The sequence below is a fragment of the Oxyura jamaicensis genome, chromosome 12, assembly GCF_011077185.1.
Source record: "Oxyura jamaicensis isolate SHBP4307 breed ruddy duck chromosome 12, BPBGC_Ojam_1.0, whole genome shotgun sequence".
Classification (NCBI taxonomy): domain Eukaryota; kingdom Metazoa; phylum Chordata; class Aves; order Anseriformes; family Anatidae; genus Oxyura; species Oxyura jamaicensis.
In genome coordinates, this window is record NC_048904.1 from 9,170,717 (window position 1) to 9,189,210 (window position 18,494).

The window sequence follows — 18,494 nt, forward strand, 5'->3', positions numbered from 1 at the left end:
GAGAACATGAACACTATCCAAGGCAATGACTGCCCGCTCAACAGCTCAGCAGAAATCCAACAGAAATATCTCTGAAGATAATGAAAGAAACAACAAGTCACTCTCTCCTCCTCACATTCTCGATGGCATATTCCTTGCCAGCTATCTCAGCTACTTTGGTAATGCTCTCAATATGGTCCAGCAGGTTCATATCCAAGCAGCGACGAAGTGTCAGGTCGGGTTCTAGCTTGATATCAATGTTAATAGCTTCTGACAGCATCTCCCAGTGCCGGTTTCTCATACCAGGATTGTGAAGCCCTTGAATTAAGGGGATATATAATCTGAATTCTTCAATCTTGTCTCGGAATTCCATTGCTACACCCTGGCATGCTTTCAGGGAGAGAAACAGAAGAACATCAACAACAATAGCACATGAGGAAGTTGTCTTAAATTTCCTAAAAGTTGTTGTCTAAAGACTGGTGTGCTTGTAGATAGAGAGTATAGGGGTAAGCAGCAGGAGAGAAAGCAATGGAAAATGCAGGCTTGAAGTAATGAGGACACAAAGGCTCTCTCAACGCTGCTACTAAGCGAGGATACAAGCCTGCTCCCAGAAGTGGACCTGCCTATTAGCCTCAAATCTGTTACAGGCAAGTCTATGCTAAGAAGAAGTATGCCTTAGCCTAGAGCTCACCATGAGATTTCCTTTCTGAGACACGACTACAGCACATGCCTCTTTTTAATTGCACACTGAGTGGCAGCACTGTAGAGTCACAGTAACAATGTGAGTACCTCACATTCCCTGCTGAGTGGTATGTAAAGGCAAGGAGACTCAAGGCCAAAACACACATTATACCAGGTGCTAGGGAATATTGCAATGAATATGAGCAGGTATTCTTAGTATTTCTGTTTACCATAATGATTCATAGTTACTCATGCATCCACTCATCACCTCCTCCATTGTGGCTGATTCATGGCATTGTTTAAGAGAGAGTTTGAGTTAAAAAGGATGAATCAAAAATCTCCCACTGCAAAATATATTTCAATCTAAGCCATCTGGTAGGAAATTTTAGAATTATCTCTAAGTGACCAATGTGTCTCAGAGAAACATGGAATGGGAAGTTAAGCTATGACTGAAGGCTTAATTCCAGTTTTACTAGGAGCCATGATTAAAAAAAAGACCTTCACATGAATTGCAAGGGCTGGATGCATCACCTAAAATTCATACACATTTGGGCAGAAAGAAAAGCAGTTATTACATTGCACAGGTGATTGACTTCACTTTTTTTTTTTTTTTTTTTTTTTTTTTTTTTTTTTTTAAATTAGATCTTTTCTGGCTTTCCACTAAATTAGTTGGCCAATGAAGAAAATAAGATTGGCCAAGGGAATAGCACTCAGATTCAAGTCTCTTTGCTGCCTGACCTGAGTAAGGCTTTAAATGTACACATCTCTGGTCACTTGCCACTAGGCTATATAGTAATTCTCTGTGAGTGATAATATTTAATAATTTGTATGAAGTAGAATAAACTTCAGAGTAAGAGGATGGCTTTTATCTCAGTGCTGTCCTGGGATTTTTGCACCCTGGTTGCTTCCATGCCAAACTAGTACTTCAAGCAGCAAACGTATTTTGATGTGAATCATCATACTTCCACTTTTTTTTTTTTTTATGGAAAACAACCTTGCTAGCAGTTTCTCAGCTGACTCTAATATACACAACACATCCATATGACATCCTCATATCCCCTGTTCTGAGCATTCTGTGACATCCCTCACATCAATATGCCAATATGCACCAACATCCTTCCCCCAGACTGTGTAGCTACCTGGTGAGTCCTTGAACTGCTTCACACATCTCTGCATTGTCTTAAAAGAGTCATTGACATTCTTTTCTAGCTGTTCAGCCTCAATTTCAATGAGAGGATCATTCATCCAGCTCCCATGCCAGCGCATCCAGTCTGACACTGTAGTCCAGAGATCACAGTATGGCTGGAACTCCTTAACCATCCCAGATAGCTTACTGTACTTTGGAAAGAGAGAACAAAAAATAAGCATGCCAAAATGCTATAAAGGACACAGATCTTTTTTGAATCTCAAGTAAGCAATGAGAAAATTGTACTTTCAAGAGTATGTATGAGACTGTTTTCTACTGGGGCCACAACGTAGATTCCAAGGGATTGCATTCAGGCAAAAATGCATCCATTGGAGCTCTGTCTGCAGCACATGTATGGCATGGAAAGCACTCTCTCCCCTTGCCTTTACAAATGCTCTGTTGTGAATGATGACATTTTGATAGGCAGTCTATACACACACAGAAGAATTACATGCTGCACATCATATTGAACATACTGAAATTTGGGTCCATACAGTGAAGGAGAAATAACCACAAACTGAGGGGTAGAAAAGGATCATGTAAACTCTGCTCCTACTTTGCAGCCAGACCAGGTCAGATGTGGGTGACAATGATTCACTGGCCTCTGAACAGCTACAAGCAAAATGAGTATTTGCAACTATATAAACTGTTGCCTTAGGAGAGAGAACATGCTACCATCTGAGCCCATCCAGTGGACTACACACTGCTTTGCACATTGTCATTCACGTCTACACAACTGCAGTAACAGCCTGACAGAAATTGATACATGTTAACTGCTGCATCAAGACCTTCCCTATCTAATTCTTCCTCATTAAAATCACTCAAATCTGTGCACGGACACCCAGAGTCTCTCACAGAAGGGGCAGTATCACGCCCATGAACATTCATCTGGGACAAGCTCCAGCACAGTGGAGTGATGGAACAGCATGGTCACTCTACACGTCTATGGAGCCTCCCTCGTCAGTGTCAGGAAAAACAAAATAGCATGAAGGATTCCTCCCTGAGGAACTGTGACTCATTATTTGCTCTACCCATCACCTCGAAGGCCCAATGATAGCATCCTGTAGGTATAAGGATCTGACACTTACATTAGTAACTTTCATCCCAAATATTCTTTCCCTGTTGTTGTAGAGAGCTGCCAAATTCTGAAGCTCCTTCAACTCCTTCCTGACCTGCCTTGCTTCGTTAGCCAAACTGTGAGCTTGGTTAATGTCCACCTGAACGGAAAATCCACCTACAGTCAGCTGGAAGAAAAAAAGACAGTCATGAGGTATGGCTCAGAACCTGAGGGCTGCCTCTGGGAATCTCAGCTTCCTGGTGTGTTCTTTATTATACTCAAAGATAAGATTTTTCCCAAACTCTGATATTATTTCAGGGTCTTCCACACAAAGTGGGTTCCCTGGCTGAATGCTGTATTCCCCCCCTTGACGGCAGCACATCAAGGAAGATGCTCTGCAGAGAACTGAGTAAGCAAGAGAGGAGGACCATGTGGGGCCTGAGCACCAAGTATCAGAATATTGTATCTTGGTGAACATCTTCCTGGTGAAAAGTCAGTGTTTCCTGCAGAGTACTGCAGGAAATACTGGATAATTTTTGGTCCAACATTATATTAACCTAACATCTGAAAGTTTCCCTGGATGACCATAAGACCTTCCAGGCCCTCTTCTTTGGACAGTTTATTGTCAGAGGCTTAATACCTGCATCTCCTCCAGTTTCTCTTGAAAGCTGCTGTGATTCATGACCTGGATTTTGCGAAATTTGTCTTCATCCTTCACGTGTTGGAGACGAATGGACTCAGCTTGCATAGTTATTTTCAGGGGCCAGTAACTTGCAGTCCACCTGTACTCACATGATATAATAAGAGAAAGAGAGACTTTCTGAGCATATGCTTTGAATGCTTAAAAGAGTGAGAAAACCAACTCCCCAATTCCCACCAAACCAGGAGGCTTTACAACAACAGAAACACATGCGGTTTCAACAAAGCATTCTTTTCCAGCTTTTCTTGTTGGTATGCAGTCCTTGTGAGTAGACTATTGAATTGGAGAGGTCTCAGGAGAGGTCTCAGGCCTTTTTAAAAGGAACAAATCAAATATGTCACTGAAAAGCTAGGACATGGCAAAATAACAGTAGGCATCCAGTGGGAATGTCTTTCTTTGACTGTATTCACAAGGAACTTGAAAAAATGGGGTGACAGTCTTGATTAGTGGCTTTTCAGGGCTCCTGAAAAAGCCAGTCTCCTATTAAGTAAGGAAATCAGTGGCCAGGATAACCCAGATAAAATGAAGCTCTGGCTTCTGCAGAGTGCCCTGGAGAGTGTGATGCAGATACAGGAAAGGCTGCACAATGTGGCTGCTCATTTTAAGGCATGTTTCTTGGTTCTTGCTCAGCCATTGCCTGCTTTTATTCCATTTGGACTTGTAAGTTTGTGTACAATGCCAAATAAAAGCTTCGCAGCATTATGTTCAAGGTCATACCCCTTCCAAGCACCTGGGAACGCAGTGATCTGCTAGTTCTGCACATGCCAGTGGGCACACAGCTACATCTGTGCTAAGCTGTCCTAGAGCTGAGCTGCTTTCCTGTGCAGTTTGTGGGTTTCTTTCTTTATTTTTTCCCCCACTGTCCACCCCATCATTCTAGTTTCAGAAGCATGCTGCAAAGACTCACTAAAGTTGTAGACATAATGGACCATGTCCATATCATATGAGAGCAGTTTGCAGGGCTGAGCTGACTTTAGAAGCTCCCTAACTGTGTGTGTGAGCTGACTCTGCTACTGGGGCATAATTACGTCCCAATCTAAATAACATAGTCAAGGTAAAAATTAAGAGGAGACTGCACGGAAAAGAAATACAGTAACAATGATACAGGTTTATATTCATTCTTATTCCTCAGCAAGTACTGGGAGTGTTTCTACCAAGACCTTGGAAGTGTCCGTTCAGTTTCGGACGCACACTAAACCATGTACTTTGAGATCTTACGAAGGCCTCCAAAAAAAACCAACCAACCAAACAAAAATAAACTAATGAGAAAAGAGGCTTAACATGTTAAATAGGTTAATAGCTACTAGTTTGACTTGCCCCAGGCCTGAAGGCAGCATGAATCCATGCTTCTCTATACACTTCATTTTAAGAATTCAGTAATCATATAGCTGAGAGGCGCTTAAAAGTTCTGCTGGAGCTCTTGATAGACACATAGACCCTGTAGCACTGAGAGTGGTAATTGCTGCAAAGTGTCCCACTTTAACAGTGGGAGGAATGATTTGTGCTCACTTTTGACTGAAGTCTTCTTCGGTGAGATTGTAAAGGTATTCCTCCAGGACCTTGTAATCTTCCATGACTTCACGAATCAGTTCCTGCACGTGGTGAGAGAAAGAGACAAAAAATAGGCACCTTCAGACCAGGCTGATTCCAACTCTCTGGTTCATACCTCATTTTCATGAGGCACCTTTGAAGGGCCTTAGTCACATGAGCTTAATGTGATGTAAGGCTGCTTCTCTGCTGTGTAAACAGTGAGAATGGATTTCCAAGCCCTTGTTCTGCTAATGATTAAGTCATCATATCACCCTTTGTTCCATATGAATGAAAAAAAATGTGCTGAACAGAAATTGAGTGTCTTGGGTTATCCTCCAGGTTTCTCATTTGGCATGGACAAGTCAGTTTATAGCTTGGTGCCTTTGTTCCTCATGTGTTCAAGTGGGAGGAGACTACCATCACAAATTGCTTTGAGGTAACTCAGCACCAAGATGTCCTTCTAGAAGAAATTAGTTAACAGCAAAACAAACATTTGGTAGCAGATACATTTTCTTGAAAACAGCATTACATTTTTAGAAGACAGATTTTTGATAAACAAATGCAGAACGCATCATGAAGGTAGCAGAAAGCATATATAAGCTCTTCATAGAATCACAGAATGGCTTGGGTTGGAAGGGACCCTAAAGGTCACCCAGTTCCAACCCCCCTGCCATAGGCAGAGATGCCACCCACAAGATCAGGTTGCCAGGGCCCCATCCAGCCTGGCCTTGACACCTCCAGGAATGGGGCATCCCCAACCTCTCTGGGCAGCCTGTTCTAGTGTCTCGCCATTCTCTAAGTGAAGAATTTCCTTCTAACATCCAACCTAAATCCCCCCTCTTTCAGTTTAAAACCATTCCCCCTTGTCCTATCATTATCTACACAATGAAAGAGTCTCCATCCTTTTTATAAGGACCATTTAAGTATTAAAAGGCCACAACGAGGTCTCCACGGAGCCTTCTCTTCTCCAGGCTGAACATCCCCAGCTCTCTCAACCTTTCTTCATATGAGAGGTGCTCCAGCCCTCTGAGCATCTTAGTGGCCCTCCTCTGGACCCGTTCTAACAGGTCCACATCCTCCTTGTGCTGGAAACTCCAGACCTGGACACAGCACTCCAAATGGGGCCTCACGAGGGCAGAGCAGAAGGGGTCAATCACCTCCCTCCACCTGCTGGCCACCCCTCTGTTGACAGCCCAGGATATGGTTGGCCTTCTGGGCTGCAAATGTGCACTGCTGGCTTGTGTTGAGCTTCTCATTCACCAGAACCCCCAAATCCTTCTCTGCAAGGCTGCTCTCAATGAATTATTCTCCCAGTTCATACTAATGCCTGGGATTGCCCCAGCCCAGGTGCAGCACCTTGCACTTGGACTAGTTGAACTTCATTAGGTCCACGCAGGCCCACTTCTCAAGCTTGTCCAGGTCCCTTTGGATGGCATCCCTTCCTTCTGGTGTACCAACTGCACCACTCAGCTTGGTGTCAGCTGCAAACTTGCTGAGGGGTCACTCAATCCCATCATCTATGTCATTGATGAGGATATTGAAAAGCACCAGTCCTAAGAAAGACCCCTGAGGGACACCACTCGTCACCGGCCTCCATCTGGACATAGAGCCATTGACCAGCACTCTCTGGGAACAGAGATAGAATAGAATGGGCTGGGTTGGAAGGGACCTCAAAGATCATCTAGTCCCAACACCCCTGCAGGGGGCAATATTTTTAACTGCTATTTTAGGTTTGTTGATACAGCTATTTACATTAGTGTTATACATTTGAAAATATAAATCTGATAACTAGGAATCTTATTGTCTTGCATACATTGACAGATTCACAAAAAAAAGTGGAGTTATGCTTTGAGACCCCATACATCGCACTGATAAGTTTTCTCCCTACTCCCCTGGGTGTACCCTGCCCATGAGGAGAGTTTGCCCTACCTTCTGCGCAGCCAGCTGCTCAGGGACTCCCTTCATCCACTCCCGCAGCTCTGCCAGCTCCTCAATATTGTCTGGTTTCTCGTGCATCTTCAAGCTGGCAGCTTTGTATGCATCACAGATCTGCAACAGGACACAGCAAAGAAAAGAGCACCTCTACAGGTCTGCAGCTTCAGCATGGGGCTACCAAGCTTCATCAGTTTGAGGACTGATCTTTTCCATAAATAAGCAATGGTTGTTATGGTACCGAGCTCATAACCCTCCACTTGAGCCAACCAAAACTGAGGTAAGCAACACCTTTTAAAAATCAAGTCATTAATCACTACTGGTCAAACTGGAAAACGTGTCATGATCCACCCACTTCCTACTCTGAAGGTGGTCTAAAGTTATGAGTACACAGTGCCGTTCTTTTTCTTTCCACAGTCTTGCTCCACCCATCTCATTTGAGGTAGAGTGAAAAGAGGTTGGGGAAAAAAAAGAGGAAGAAGAACAGCAGGTATATGTTTGAAATGATGATGATAACAGATTTAGACAAACCTCTAAAAGATGCAACTTTCTATATTTCTATATTTCAGTTATCTTCAAAGCAATGAGAAGGATTTGCCAGCTGTCTACTAGGCAGATCTTTTCAATCCACAGATACTCTTTTTTATAAGACGGTAGGGTATTGAAGACTTGCATCTCAACAGATTTTTTTTCAGGCTTATAATACATTCAACAGTCTGCACATCTCCCTTCTTGTCACTTTTTTAACTAATAACTCCAATGCAATGTTTAGAATTTTCTCTATAACATAGCCTCAGTTGTTGTCTCTTGGCCATCCCACAAACACAGTGACTTCAAAAGCAGAAGGACAAGACAGGACACTGACAGGCAATACGGAACCAGGTAACTTACATTCTCCACCTGCAAATGGAGATTTTTAGCCAGTAAGTCCAACATGGAAGTGGCAAGTGCTTTGTATTTTTTGGACAAATTTTGCTTAACACCTTCTACGCTGACATGGAAGGGACCAATGACGATAGAACTAGGCAGAGAGTTGTCCAGATTCTCCATTTCAGACAAGTGTGTGTTTACTATGGTCATTACATCCTGAGCAGATGGACATTGCTCTTGGTAGTCTCTGTAAGTAAAAACATTGACAAAAAAAGGTAGAATAGACCTTAAAATTATTTGAACATCCCTGCTGCTTGAAGGATGTCCAGACACGTCCACTCAAATGATCAACACATGAAATGAATGATGTGTGTTCACAGTTATTAAAACATACACCTGGAAGTGAGGGGTATTTTTAATATCATAGTAAAGTACATGAGCGCTAGCAAAGACGTCTCATGGGCTTCAGTGTAAAGTCCACCATGTTAGCAGAGACAAGTCCACTGATGGGTGACCAGCCTGCTCAGAAGGCTGTGCAGTACTGTCTTCACTGACAGCTTCCACCTCCAAGCAGAGGAAGCCAGGCTGCCTGTGCCTACCTGTGTTACAGCCACACACATGTAGCAAGGTAGACAGGCCCCCAGTTACAGAAGGGACATGTACAAGACATCAAATTGGTATGTAGCTGGATAATGTAACTGCGGAGAAAGGAAAGGGACAGACTCAAATCTGCAATGGATTTCAGAACACAACAGGTGTGAAGATAGGAAAACATGCAAAAAATAATTTAACTACAGAAAGGGAGTGGGAGAATGATGAGAGAGGTATCAAGGCAAGAGGAAAGGGAGAGACAAAATGAAAGCACTGGTGTAAACAGGGCAAGATTAGGAAGCAATGTTTTCTGAGAAGACATAGAAACTTGTTAGATGAGATTCGTAAATTTCTGTAGTTGTAATAACAAAAGAAAAACTGCTTGAGTTCAACGGTTTGGACTGACCAGAAAAAACAAAAGGCACCAGAAAAAGACCATGAAGTAACTGGAGGGTAAAGGACAGCATAGGTGTGAAGGGTTTTGGCAGTGAAAACAATGAGGTTGAAACAAAAGAAAACGTTACTTTCTACAGAATGCTATCAGCCTGAACAGACACTATTTGAAGTCAGAGTCAAGTATGCTAATTAGATTTTCAAACAGGATGAGTCATTTTTAGGGCCATTAATATCTCCAATTACACTTACAAACATGTCAGGAATGTGACTGCTGTCAGAGGCACAAAGAAATTCTCTCTGCCACCATCAATTTCCTTTAAAAGCATGGACCACTGCCCATGGCAGAAGGCTGCCTCTGATGGATATCTGATCTAACATATGAACATCTGAGACATGTCACACACATTTGGGGGCTCAAATCAGGTCCCACATTCTCACACACATCCACTCAAAAGCTTTCAAAAAAGTCTTGTGTTTGTGTCAGAGGCACCTCTGTGAGACACCACTTACTTTAGCAAGTACTGGATATCATTGTTATTGAGCTCTAGGAACTTCTTGTATTTCCTGGCATAGGCTTGGAGAAGGATCAGTGTCTTTTGAATGGCAGACCACAGAGCCTCACGTAGTTCTTCCACTTCTGGTTCATGCAAGCCCACTGAGTCCAGCAAGGGTGTGCCCGTGATGAGTATGTTCTCTATCACATACTGGAAGAGGAAGGAGAGAGGTCTTTCAGGACTAGCAGAGCTAGCTACAGCCTCGACAAGAGAGGCGGCTTCTTTTGGAAGTCATGCAGACCATCCTTCGTTGTGTCAGGAATTGTTTCATCAGTTTTAAGCTATTCCCCAAAGAAGGGAGATCTAGGGAGACAGGTCTTTTCAAAATAACAGGGAGAAGGATGCATATGCAGTAGAGATCTGTACTACACTAATGGCACTGGAAAAGATGCTATTTCCTTTATGTATCTATTTTTACTAGCTGCCATGAGCTCTGGACAACCATGTTACTTAGGACATGGCTCCACAAAACCTGCAGCACCCAAAGAAGAGATAGAAACCATGCAGAATAGTTACAGAGATGCAGAGCACAGAGATACACTGTTAGAGCAGAGCTGCATTAGCACAGCACTGTGCCTGAATTGACTAAATTGGATTCCTAGCTTACTTCTGCAGCTCTCTCCCTCAGTACAAGCTGGGTGTTTATGCCAAGCTGCAATGCGCTAGGGAAATGTGCACAGCTGGATCACAGCTGATGCAGAATAGTTACCTTCTCCAGCTGTGGGACAGCGTGAGTCACCAGTATTCCCTTGTCAAACAGAGAAAGGAGGGCCTCCTCAAAGTTCTCCAGAGAGGGACTGAAATGAACACCACCATCATCTAGGACAAGGTCTATTACAAAGATCGGATTCCTTTGAGGCCTGCAACGGGAAGAGATGAGGAAGAACAGAGATGTTTTTTGAGAAAACAGCACACAACTATATCGCAGTGGTGTTGATACTAAAATTACCTACTGGATAGGAGATGAAAGCAGAGGAAAGGAGGCCTGCTCCATACAGATGAAGGTACAAGACGCTGCATTCTGAAGTTACCTGTAAAGACACTGAGACCTCTCATTTGCCTAAGAAGGAAGTGGCAATCATGACCGGGATCCCCAAAAGACATAACCTTATATTGAGAATTGGAACAGCTTTACAGAAGAACCACATTCAGCATCTCCAATATACTCTCAAAATGCCTTCCAGAAATTATATCGAGTATCTCCCAATCTCACATGTCAGCAGCACAGCTCAGGATCAGCTGAAGTCAGTGTAAAGACTTCCACTGATTACGATGTCTCTAGTAAGAGCCTCATGTGAATGGCAGGTTTTCTCCTTTTCCTCCTGTTCTCAATTTCTAAGCCTTCATTTTTTAATACCATGAAGGATAGAAATCCTTAAATCAATACTCCAGGGGAAAAAAAACATCTATGCACAATGACAGCCCGAATTTGGTATTCCTTAGAGATCCCAGGACAAATCCTAATCCTGGGCTTTTACCCAAGAATGATGGGAATTAGCACCCATAATGCTTCCTTGTATTCTTCTTCCTGGGCTCCAAAAAGAGGTTAGCAGTAATTACTCTCTCCTTCCAGGATGCTGGAAGTGGTTAATCTTTAGAACAGGATGTAAAGGTAGCAGACCTTGGTTCTGTTGGGGTACCTCACATCATTAAATCAGCAACTTGAAAGCTGTACTAGCAGAGCAGCAAACTATGTGTAGGTCTCACAGACCCAAGAGAGTAAGTCAGATGGAGGGCTGGGGAGAACAGCCCAGCTTAAAGCTCCCATACACCTCAAAACTTGCTTGCAAAAACAGTAATTTGAAAGACAATGGCACTTTTATGCTCTTTCCACCCTTTGACCTTCTTTTCTCTCCCTTCCTTACCTGTAGGGACTATTGATGAGGTCATCTCCCCATTCCATGTCCTCTGAGCAATTCGGGACACTATGGCAAGCATCCAGAAAAAGCTGAGTGAAGCTGACTAGTGATTTCTGGACCAGACTGCGCACAGAGTCCTGCATGATGAATTTGATGCGCTTCATCAGCTTATGTAGTTTGGACATCTGGTAGATATCCCAATTGCTCTGTTCCAGGTTGTACCAGCCTTTGCCTGCATTTCTCAGGCTGCTCTTTACTGCAGTCTTTAGAGTATTGATCCAAGCATCCTTAAGAAATGTCTGAACCTAGGGCACATAAACAAAGCAAGCTGTGTAATTCTCTGAGGGCTGACAGAAAAACAGTATGGCCAGGTTTTCTGGGTCTGCTGGACTTTTCTCTGTGAAAACTAACTGTTTAGTACTGTAACTCACAAATCCATGCATACGCTTGTGGCATTGAAGACTTGCCATACATCTTCACTGACAAAACACCTACAAAATAAAGCCTGTTACGAAAAAGCAGGAGTGCTCTATTCTTTCTTTTTCTACATTGTCTTTCCTTTTTGTTCTTTTTTCTACAGAACAGTATCCCTGGATCTGCCTGTGTCAGGGTCCCTCATAAAAAGTTGTGTAGACAGTATGATGAGCAAGTAAAGGACACAATGTCGTCTTCTCTTGACAAGTGAGGAGAAAGGGGGGAAGCAACCAAGGGCAGCAGCAGCCTGCAGTGTTTTAATTTATTAAAATACCACCAAGTGTCACTTTTGCTCCACAGGCAGCTGCTGCTTGTGTACTATAACACACTCTCAGTCACTGAGTGGATGACAGCACTGCCTAGCTGAAACAGCATGGGACTGGGAAGGACTGGCACATGCCCTCTGCCACTGACTTAATGCATAACCCTTGGTAAGATGCGTAGCTACTCTGCACGGCCATACCCAGCGTGCAGAGTGCTGTCCTCATTTAGAGAGCATGAAAATCTTCTGGTGAGAGTTACTACAGAGTTGCATTTTTTTTTTTTTTGTCCTAGTCTGTCTATTGACAGTGCAAGCAGAGTAATCTAATTAAGTACATAAAGAATAGAGTGTAGAGAAGCATTACCCCCATGAGTGCTTCAGGAAGAATCTTGTGCCTTGCAGCTGAAGGGATTGGGGGAAAAACAAAACAAAACAAAACACAACAACAAAAAAAAATAGAAACCTGTAAGTGCCAGCCAGGACTGAAATCTGCAGGAGATGAGGAGGGAAGAGGAGGGCCTGTGTAGCCCTATGTGGCTGTTTGTTCAACACAGAACTAAGAGCATGGACAGCACTGGCTGATGGTGACTAGGGGGCCTGAGGCTTCCCTCACCTGGGTGAAGGTCTGGATCTGGATCTCTTCAAACTCCTCCAAGCTGACATGCTTTGCTAAGGTTGAATTAAACAGAGACATGGTAGCTGCCTTGTTGCACTCATCATGAACTTGTGTAAGGACAAGGATGACTTCTGGCTTGGTCAGGAGTGAGATAAAATTGAAGTCTGCTTGTTGTTTGCCAAAACTGTAGTCTGGGATGCAGATGAGCCCTGGCACCAAACAAAAGAACATGTTATTACTTGCAACAGCAACTCAATTTCTGTTATAGAGGAAGAGTACAGCTCCCTTTAAGGGTAGGGCTTGTGAAAAGGACTCTCCTCCAGTGCATGAGCCTTATCATGAAAGCAGTTTCATCACATGGGTGAATGAAAGAGTGTGCCCTACAGCAGAAATATTCTGCAGCCTCCCATTAGGAGCTGAGGGACTGTTGGTCCCTGACATTCCTTAGGTTTTGGCTCATGAAGTTTCCATGACAAAGAACATAGGACTTGTGGAATTCTCATTGAGGCTTCAGAACACAGCTGGATCATCTCGAGCTACTTCTGAACCACCTCAAGGTGTTCCAATTTTTGGAAGATTTTAGTGCATAAAGTACCCCTCCCCTCATCCCTTTTACTGTGATCATTTCCCTCCAGTGTGAGAACATAAAAGAGCATGAGTTCTTTTACACCTGAAGTATGCCACAGCTGAGCACAGCAAATAGAAGGCAGCCAGCCCTAGCATAGTGCAGAGTGAAAGACAGATAAGTTAATTATACTGCCATGCATTTGGTGCCATTAAAGGTGCAGATTTACCATCCATCAGCTAAGCTGCAGTAATGTGTTATACTGAGATAACATGAACATGCAAATACACTCTAAAAAAGAGCAAGCATACTTAAAAGTCTCATATCATCTCTTCCTGCTGTCCCTTATGAGCCCTAATTATCAATGTGAACCTGAGAGTTTCTGTAACAAAGTATAAAACCTATCCTAGACAGACGTCCTATAAGCACACCAAGTTCAAACTATTTCACTGTGTCCCATACCTTTCTCTGGTACTTTCTTCTCCTCTTTGTCTGGCAGGGTGACGTAAGAAAAAGTCTGAGGTTCAGAAGTGACAACTTTGTCAAAGATGATCCTGTTCATGGTGCGCTCGTAGTCTAATCTCACTTCTTTCTCCAGACAGCCCATACATTCTAATACTCTGTTACAAAACACAGGAACAATGATAACCCACTATGTCTAAGCAGAAGTATGTCTGTAGCCTTAATGCAAGATGTATCCATCACTCACTCCTGGATCTGCTAACCCAGAAGCTCACTTACTGCTAAATGTATTAGCACAGCTGTGCAGAAAACAGAACAGCCATCAAAGCTATCAGCTTGACATTTAATGACGGAGGTAAATGGGGACCTAGAAGTAGGACTGCAATGTCTTTTCGTATCAAAGCAAAATTTCTACTGGGAGCATGCAGACAGAGAAGCATTACAGAGGGGAGGGTTAATAACAAAGAGCTGAGGAAGCTGGCTGGCAATTCCGGAGAAGCAGGGCTATCTGGAGCGTCTTCCCAACTGCCTCCTGCTGAACACCTCTTGATGTTAGGTTCCTTAGCCAGAACATGTGTATAAGTGCTGAACGCCTGCTCTGCTCACCGTAGGAAATCATCATCTTTCACTTCAGGCACACATAGTACTCTTCTATGTGCCTATATTTCTGTTCACAGAGATCGATTACTCTCCTACACTTCCGTTTAGGCTCATGGACCGTACGGACCCTAACACCTTCCTGTCTGAGCAGGGCAATCAGTCATGGCTGATTCTCAGCAAAACCACTAATGGCTCATGATTCATCAACCCAGGAGCTCTTAAAATGCCTTCCTGACATGAACTGCATCTCAAAGAGACACTCGATTATATCCAGGTGGAGATCTCATGTTCTGTTTGCTTCACCCTGAGCAGATCTTTTGATTTGCTTTTTGGAGCCGTTAACAAGTAGAATTGTCACCAGCAAAAAACAGCCAACTCTCTGGAGGCAGTTGGTGGTCTGCTATTCAATTCAAAAGTGACTGATCTGTGCACTGGAAGCACAGGGAGACAACAAGGTCAACCAGGCCATTTCTGTCCAAGTTTCTGCTGTTGAAGGCCACTTAACTGCATGTGTAAGCACGGCTCAGTTGATCTGCACATGAAGTCTATCTCCTTCACCCAGATCACCCCATCCTGCACAGTCACTGGGCCTCCCATCCTACCTACTTCTGATGACATTCTGGGCAAGAGATGTGCACATGCTGGAAACCAAATGAGGCTACGAGTTGGCTGCTCAGGATCTGCCTCAACTGCCACCCACTCTGTATCCCTGTGAAGCTTTACAACAGTAATGGGCTGAAGGCTGAGACACAGGACATGTACTTGATATTTTACCTCTTCTCCTTCTTCAGTTTGGGAGTATGCAGAGCCCACAGCTTCATTCTCCCCAGGCTCTTCTCGCTGATGCTATTTAGTCCATCTGTGGGCATGCAGTCCACATACAGGTGATAGAGCATCAGTGCCTGTGTCTTTTTACGCAAGTTGTTGGCAGAAACTACCCGCTGTGCAAACACTCGAGGATCTTCAGCCAGAAATAGCAAGCAAACTCGTGGCACCCAGTACTGACATAACAGCAGTGGGGCTCTTCCTGGGAAATGAAACTGAAGTTTACAAAAGTCTACAGGGAACACGAAACTCAGAATGGCTTGTGGTGCTGACAAGGTTTGATGGACAATGTAACTGCATTGGCCAAATGGAGATCAAAATGAGGGACCAATTCTGAGGAAAGCAAGAAGCAAGGAACATGGAATTAGCAGCATCTCCAAGCCTTTCAAAAGGTGCAAGTTCGTCTTAATATATCCACAACCCCTTCAAAACGACATTGGCCCAGAAAGACCAATATTTAAGTTGTCACAAAGGCAGGAAAGATGAGAGATGGAAAAAGCAAAGGCATCTCCGCAGGGAAGCCCTCAAATAGGTTGTCAAAATGAGGCATGGACTTTTCTCATCTGGAAGTTTTTCAGGACAGGTTAAACAGACACGTCAAAAGTGGTATCAGGGAGAGGATTAAATGACTTCTTAACATCCCTCCCATCTTTGCTTAGGACTAGTGTGGGTAATGGACTGGCTTTCTGAATATATGCCAGATCCCCAAAAGCCTTACTTGAAACACACCTTCTGGAGTTTTTCCTCCATTGAGGATGGGTCTCCCTTCTTTATCACGCACCATCCCATTTTCATCTGTTTTATGGACCAAGTAGAGCTTTGTCTCCTTGTCATAATCCAGAACACCAACATCAATCCACTTGTAGATTAATTTCTGGCTTTTGGGGTCCTCTGAGAGAAGAATCAAGGATTAAAACATGGTTAGTTTTTCTAACTAACAGGTTAGGGAATTTTTAACCCTTTTCCAGATGGCTATAGCAAGCACTTTTCTGATAAGAGTGGTATGGCTACAGTCAAATCCATTTACTAGCTTCAGTCTCTGTCGATCTCATTTCTGCTGTGATCAGCTAAATAACAAACTCAGGTCTCACTGTTTGGCATTGCCAATTGTTTGCAACACCAGAGCCCTCCATTTCCCTCCTCTGGGGTGTGATCAGGTGTAGTGTTCCCCAGGGCAGCTGCACACAAACAGCAAGCAGAAATCAGCCATCACATGCTGGCTGCCCAAGAATTTACACAGTTTAGCTTTTAGACATTTTGGTTTTGCAGCCAGCCAAGCCTCCAGAGGTTACTGCAGAGCTGCAGTCAGTACTCGTGCCAGCTCCTATGCTTCTAAAACTAGGGCACATGTGTTGATATGAGCTGCAGTCACAGCTGGACTCCACTACAGGTGTACCTAGTAATGTCTTCTCATTGGGAAGGCTCTGGGTGACAGGAAAACAACGTACATTCACGTCGTTTAATTTACCCCAGATTTACCCCTTGGATTTTCACTGCAAACTACACTTGACTTCTGATCTTTCCTGAAATCCAGGCATAACATATGTTCAAGCTAACTTCAGCCTACATATCAATAAAACTAAATTTTGACTGTACTGACTTCCAGGCACATAAACGGGAAGGTAAAAGTCAGGGGCTATTTCTAGAATGTGCAAACAGTCAGTCTAGGGCATGGCTGACAGTCATCAAGATCCTTGGTCTCTTGCTCTGACTGCTTTTACCTGGTCAGAATGAGCTATTGCTTTTCTGCTGTTCAGAGCTGCATTTATCAGAATCTACATTCCCTTCTGTTAAATGGGCCCATAATTGTTAGCACTGCCTCACTTGAACAGTAAATCATTCAAGCTTTACCATGTCCCAGCACGTCATCTGTAGGTAGAAGTGCTTTTCCAGGCACTGGCTTTCTATCATGACATCCTGGCTCCAGTCCTAGTGAGATCCACTCTTCTGGTGTTCGACAGTCATACTCTTCATTGTCAAATATCTAAAAAGCCAGGGCATGAGTGAAATTAAGTCTTGTTTCAGAAAGAAGAAAATACCTGGTACAAAATTTAATGAAAGAAGAAGTAAAATACAGAACATCTGAGTTGGAAGGGACCCACAAGGATCATTGAGTCCAACTCCTGGCTTTACACAAGACCTCCCAAAAATCAAACCATATGTCTGAGAGCGTCGTCCAAACACTTAATGAACACCAACAGGCTTGATGTCATTACTACTACCTCAGGGAGCCTGTTCTAGGGCCACACCACTTTCTCAGTGATGAACCTTTTCCTAATATCCAATTTGAACTTCCCCGATGCAGCTTCATGTCATTCCCTCGGGTCCTATCGCTGTCACCAGCTATCGCCTGCCCCTCTGTTTCCCCTTGTGAGGAAGTTGTAGAAGTTTGCAGTTCCTAAACAGGCTACAAAAAGTGAAAACAGTTAAGGTACAAAAGCTGTGCTGATCTTTGATCAACAGTCTTTTCCCAAAGAGCAATATCTGCACCTCTAGTCCTCTCCAAGGGAGAGGCCACCACCTGGAGAGGTTCCATACAAAAATATTGTTGACTACTGCATCCAGTAGGAAACATGAAACAATACCTTTTATTTGAACACAGATGACGATGTGGAACATCCTCAGTGAGGATCTAATGGAAGTTATGCATGCCCTGTGGAAGATGCTCACCATCATGTAGATATCCGTCAGGGCCCAGTGCTCCAAAGCATTGCTTTATTCCTTGTCATATCAGTGACAGCTAAGCGTCCTGTGATTCTCAGAAACATCCTGTGGTATAGGCAATGAGATCACAAGTGCTAAATGTGTTTTCTTACCTTTAGTGGGAGGTAGATAGGAAAGATGGGATCTTTTTTCTCCTCAATAGTTGGCATATTTTCAGGATCATGGTGCCTCGGCATCAGCTGATTGGAGTCTATCCCCTCACTGGCCAAGAGCTGAGTAATATCAAAGCTGAGATATAGCCGTCTTCTCCTGTTTTGGATTGGATAAGAGAAATAACCATTTAAAGCACCTAGAAGGGCTCCCATACCTATAACTCCGCACATCCTTGCACCAGGAAGTTGCAGGCTTACCAGAAGGCATCAGAGCTTTAAAATCTGACACGCTGACACACTGAGAGCAGGGTTGCAGGAGGCTCCATTGCCAGCCTACTGCCGTTGCCAACAATAACTGCCACAGTCAGCTGTGTACACTGAGCTGAGCCAATGTGGAAAATCATCTGGTTTCAGTCCAAAGCAACTGCTGTGGGGATCAGCCTCACAATGGCAGAGAACAGCTGGATCACAGACCACTCTCAGGGACCTAGTGCACACACGTTCCACTCTTTGTGGATCCTACCAGGGTTGTTCTACAT

At 43.7% G+C, this 18,494-nt stretch overlaps 1 protein-coding gene across 3 annotated transcripts in view; it reads right to left on the minus strand.

Annotated features, from left to right (window-relative positions):
* DNAH1 (dynein axonemal heavy chain 1) overlaps window positions 1-18,494 on the minus strand; it is an 88,637-nt gene that overhangs the window by 47,850 nt on the left and 22,293 nt on the right. For all 3 annotated transcript variants that reach the window (XM_035337570.1, XM_035337571.1, XM_035337569.1), the window contains 16 exons: window positions 17,956-18,112; window positions 16,991-17,123; window positions 15,869-16,030; window positions 15,089-15,341; window positions 13,715-13,872; window positions 12,685-12,896; window positions 11,342-11,640; window positions 10,186-10,336; window positions 9,433-9,626; window positions 7,957-8,182; window positions 7,063-7,182; window positions 5,113-5,195; window positions 3,544-3,685; window positions 2,935-3,090; window positions 1,800-1,998; window positions 116-369 (listed from right to left, as the gene is read on the minus strand). In XM_035337570.1, the coding sequence (XP_035193461.1) occupies window positions 116-369; window positions 1,800-1,998; window positions 2,935-3,090; window positions 3,544-3,685; window positions 5,113-5,195; window positions 7,063-7,182; window positions 7,957-8,182; window positions 9,433-9,626; window positions 10,186-10,336; window positions 11,342-11,640; window positions 12,685-12,896; window positions 13,715-13,872; window positions 15,089-15,341; window positions 15,869-16,030; window positions 16,991-17,123; window positions 17,956-18,112 (2,899 nt within the window). The remainder of the gene's footprint in view (window positions 1-115; window positions 370-1,799; window positions 1,999-2,934; window positions 3,091-3,543; window positions 3,686-5,112; window positions 5,196-7,062; window positions 7,183-7,956; window positions 8,183-9,432; window positions 9,627-10,185; window positions 10,337-11,341; window positions 11,641-12,684; window positions 12,897-13,714; window positions 13,873-15,088; window positions 15,342-15,868; window positions 16,031-16,990; window positions 17,124-17,955; window positions 18,113-18,494) is intronic.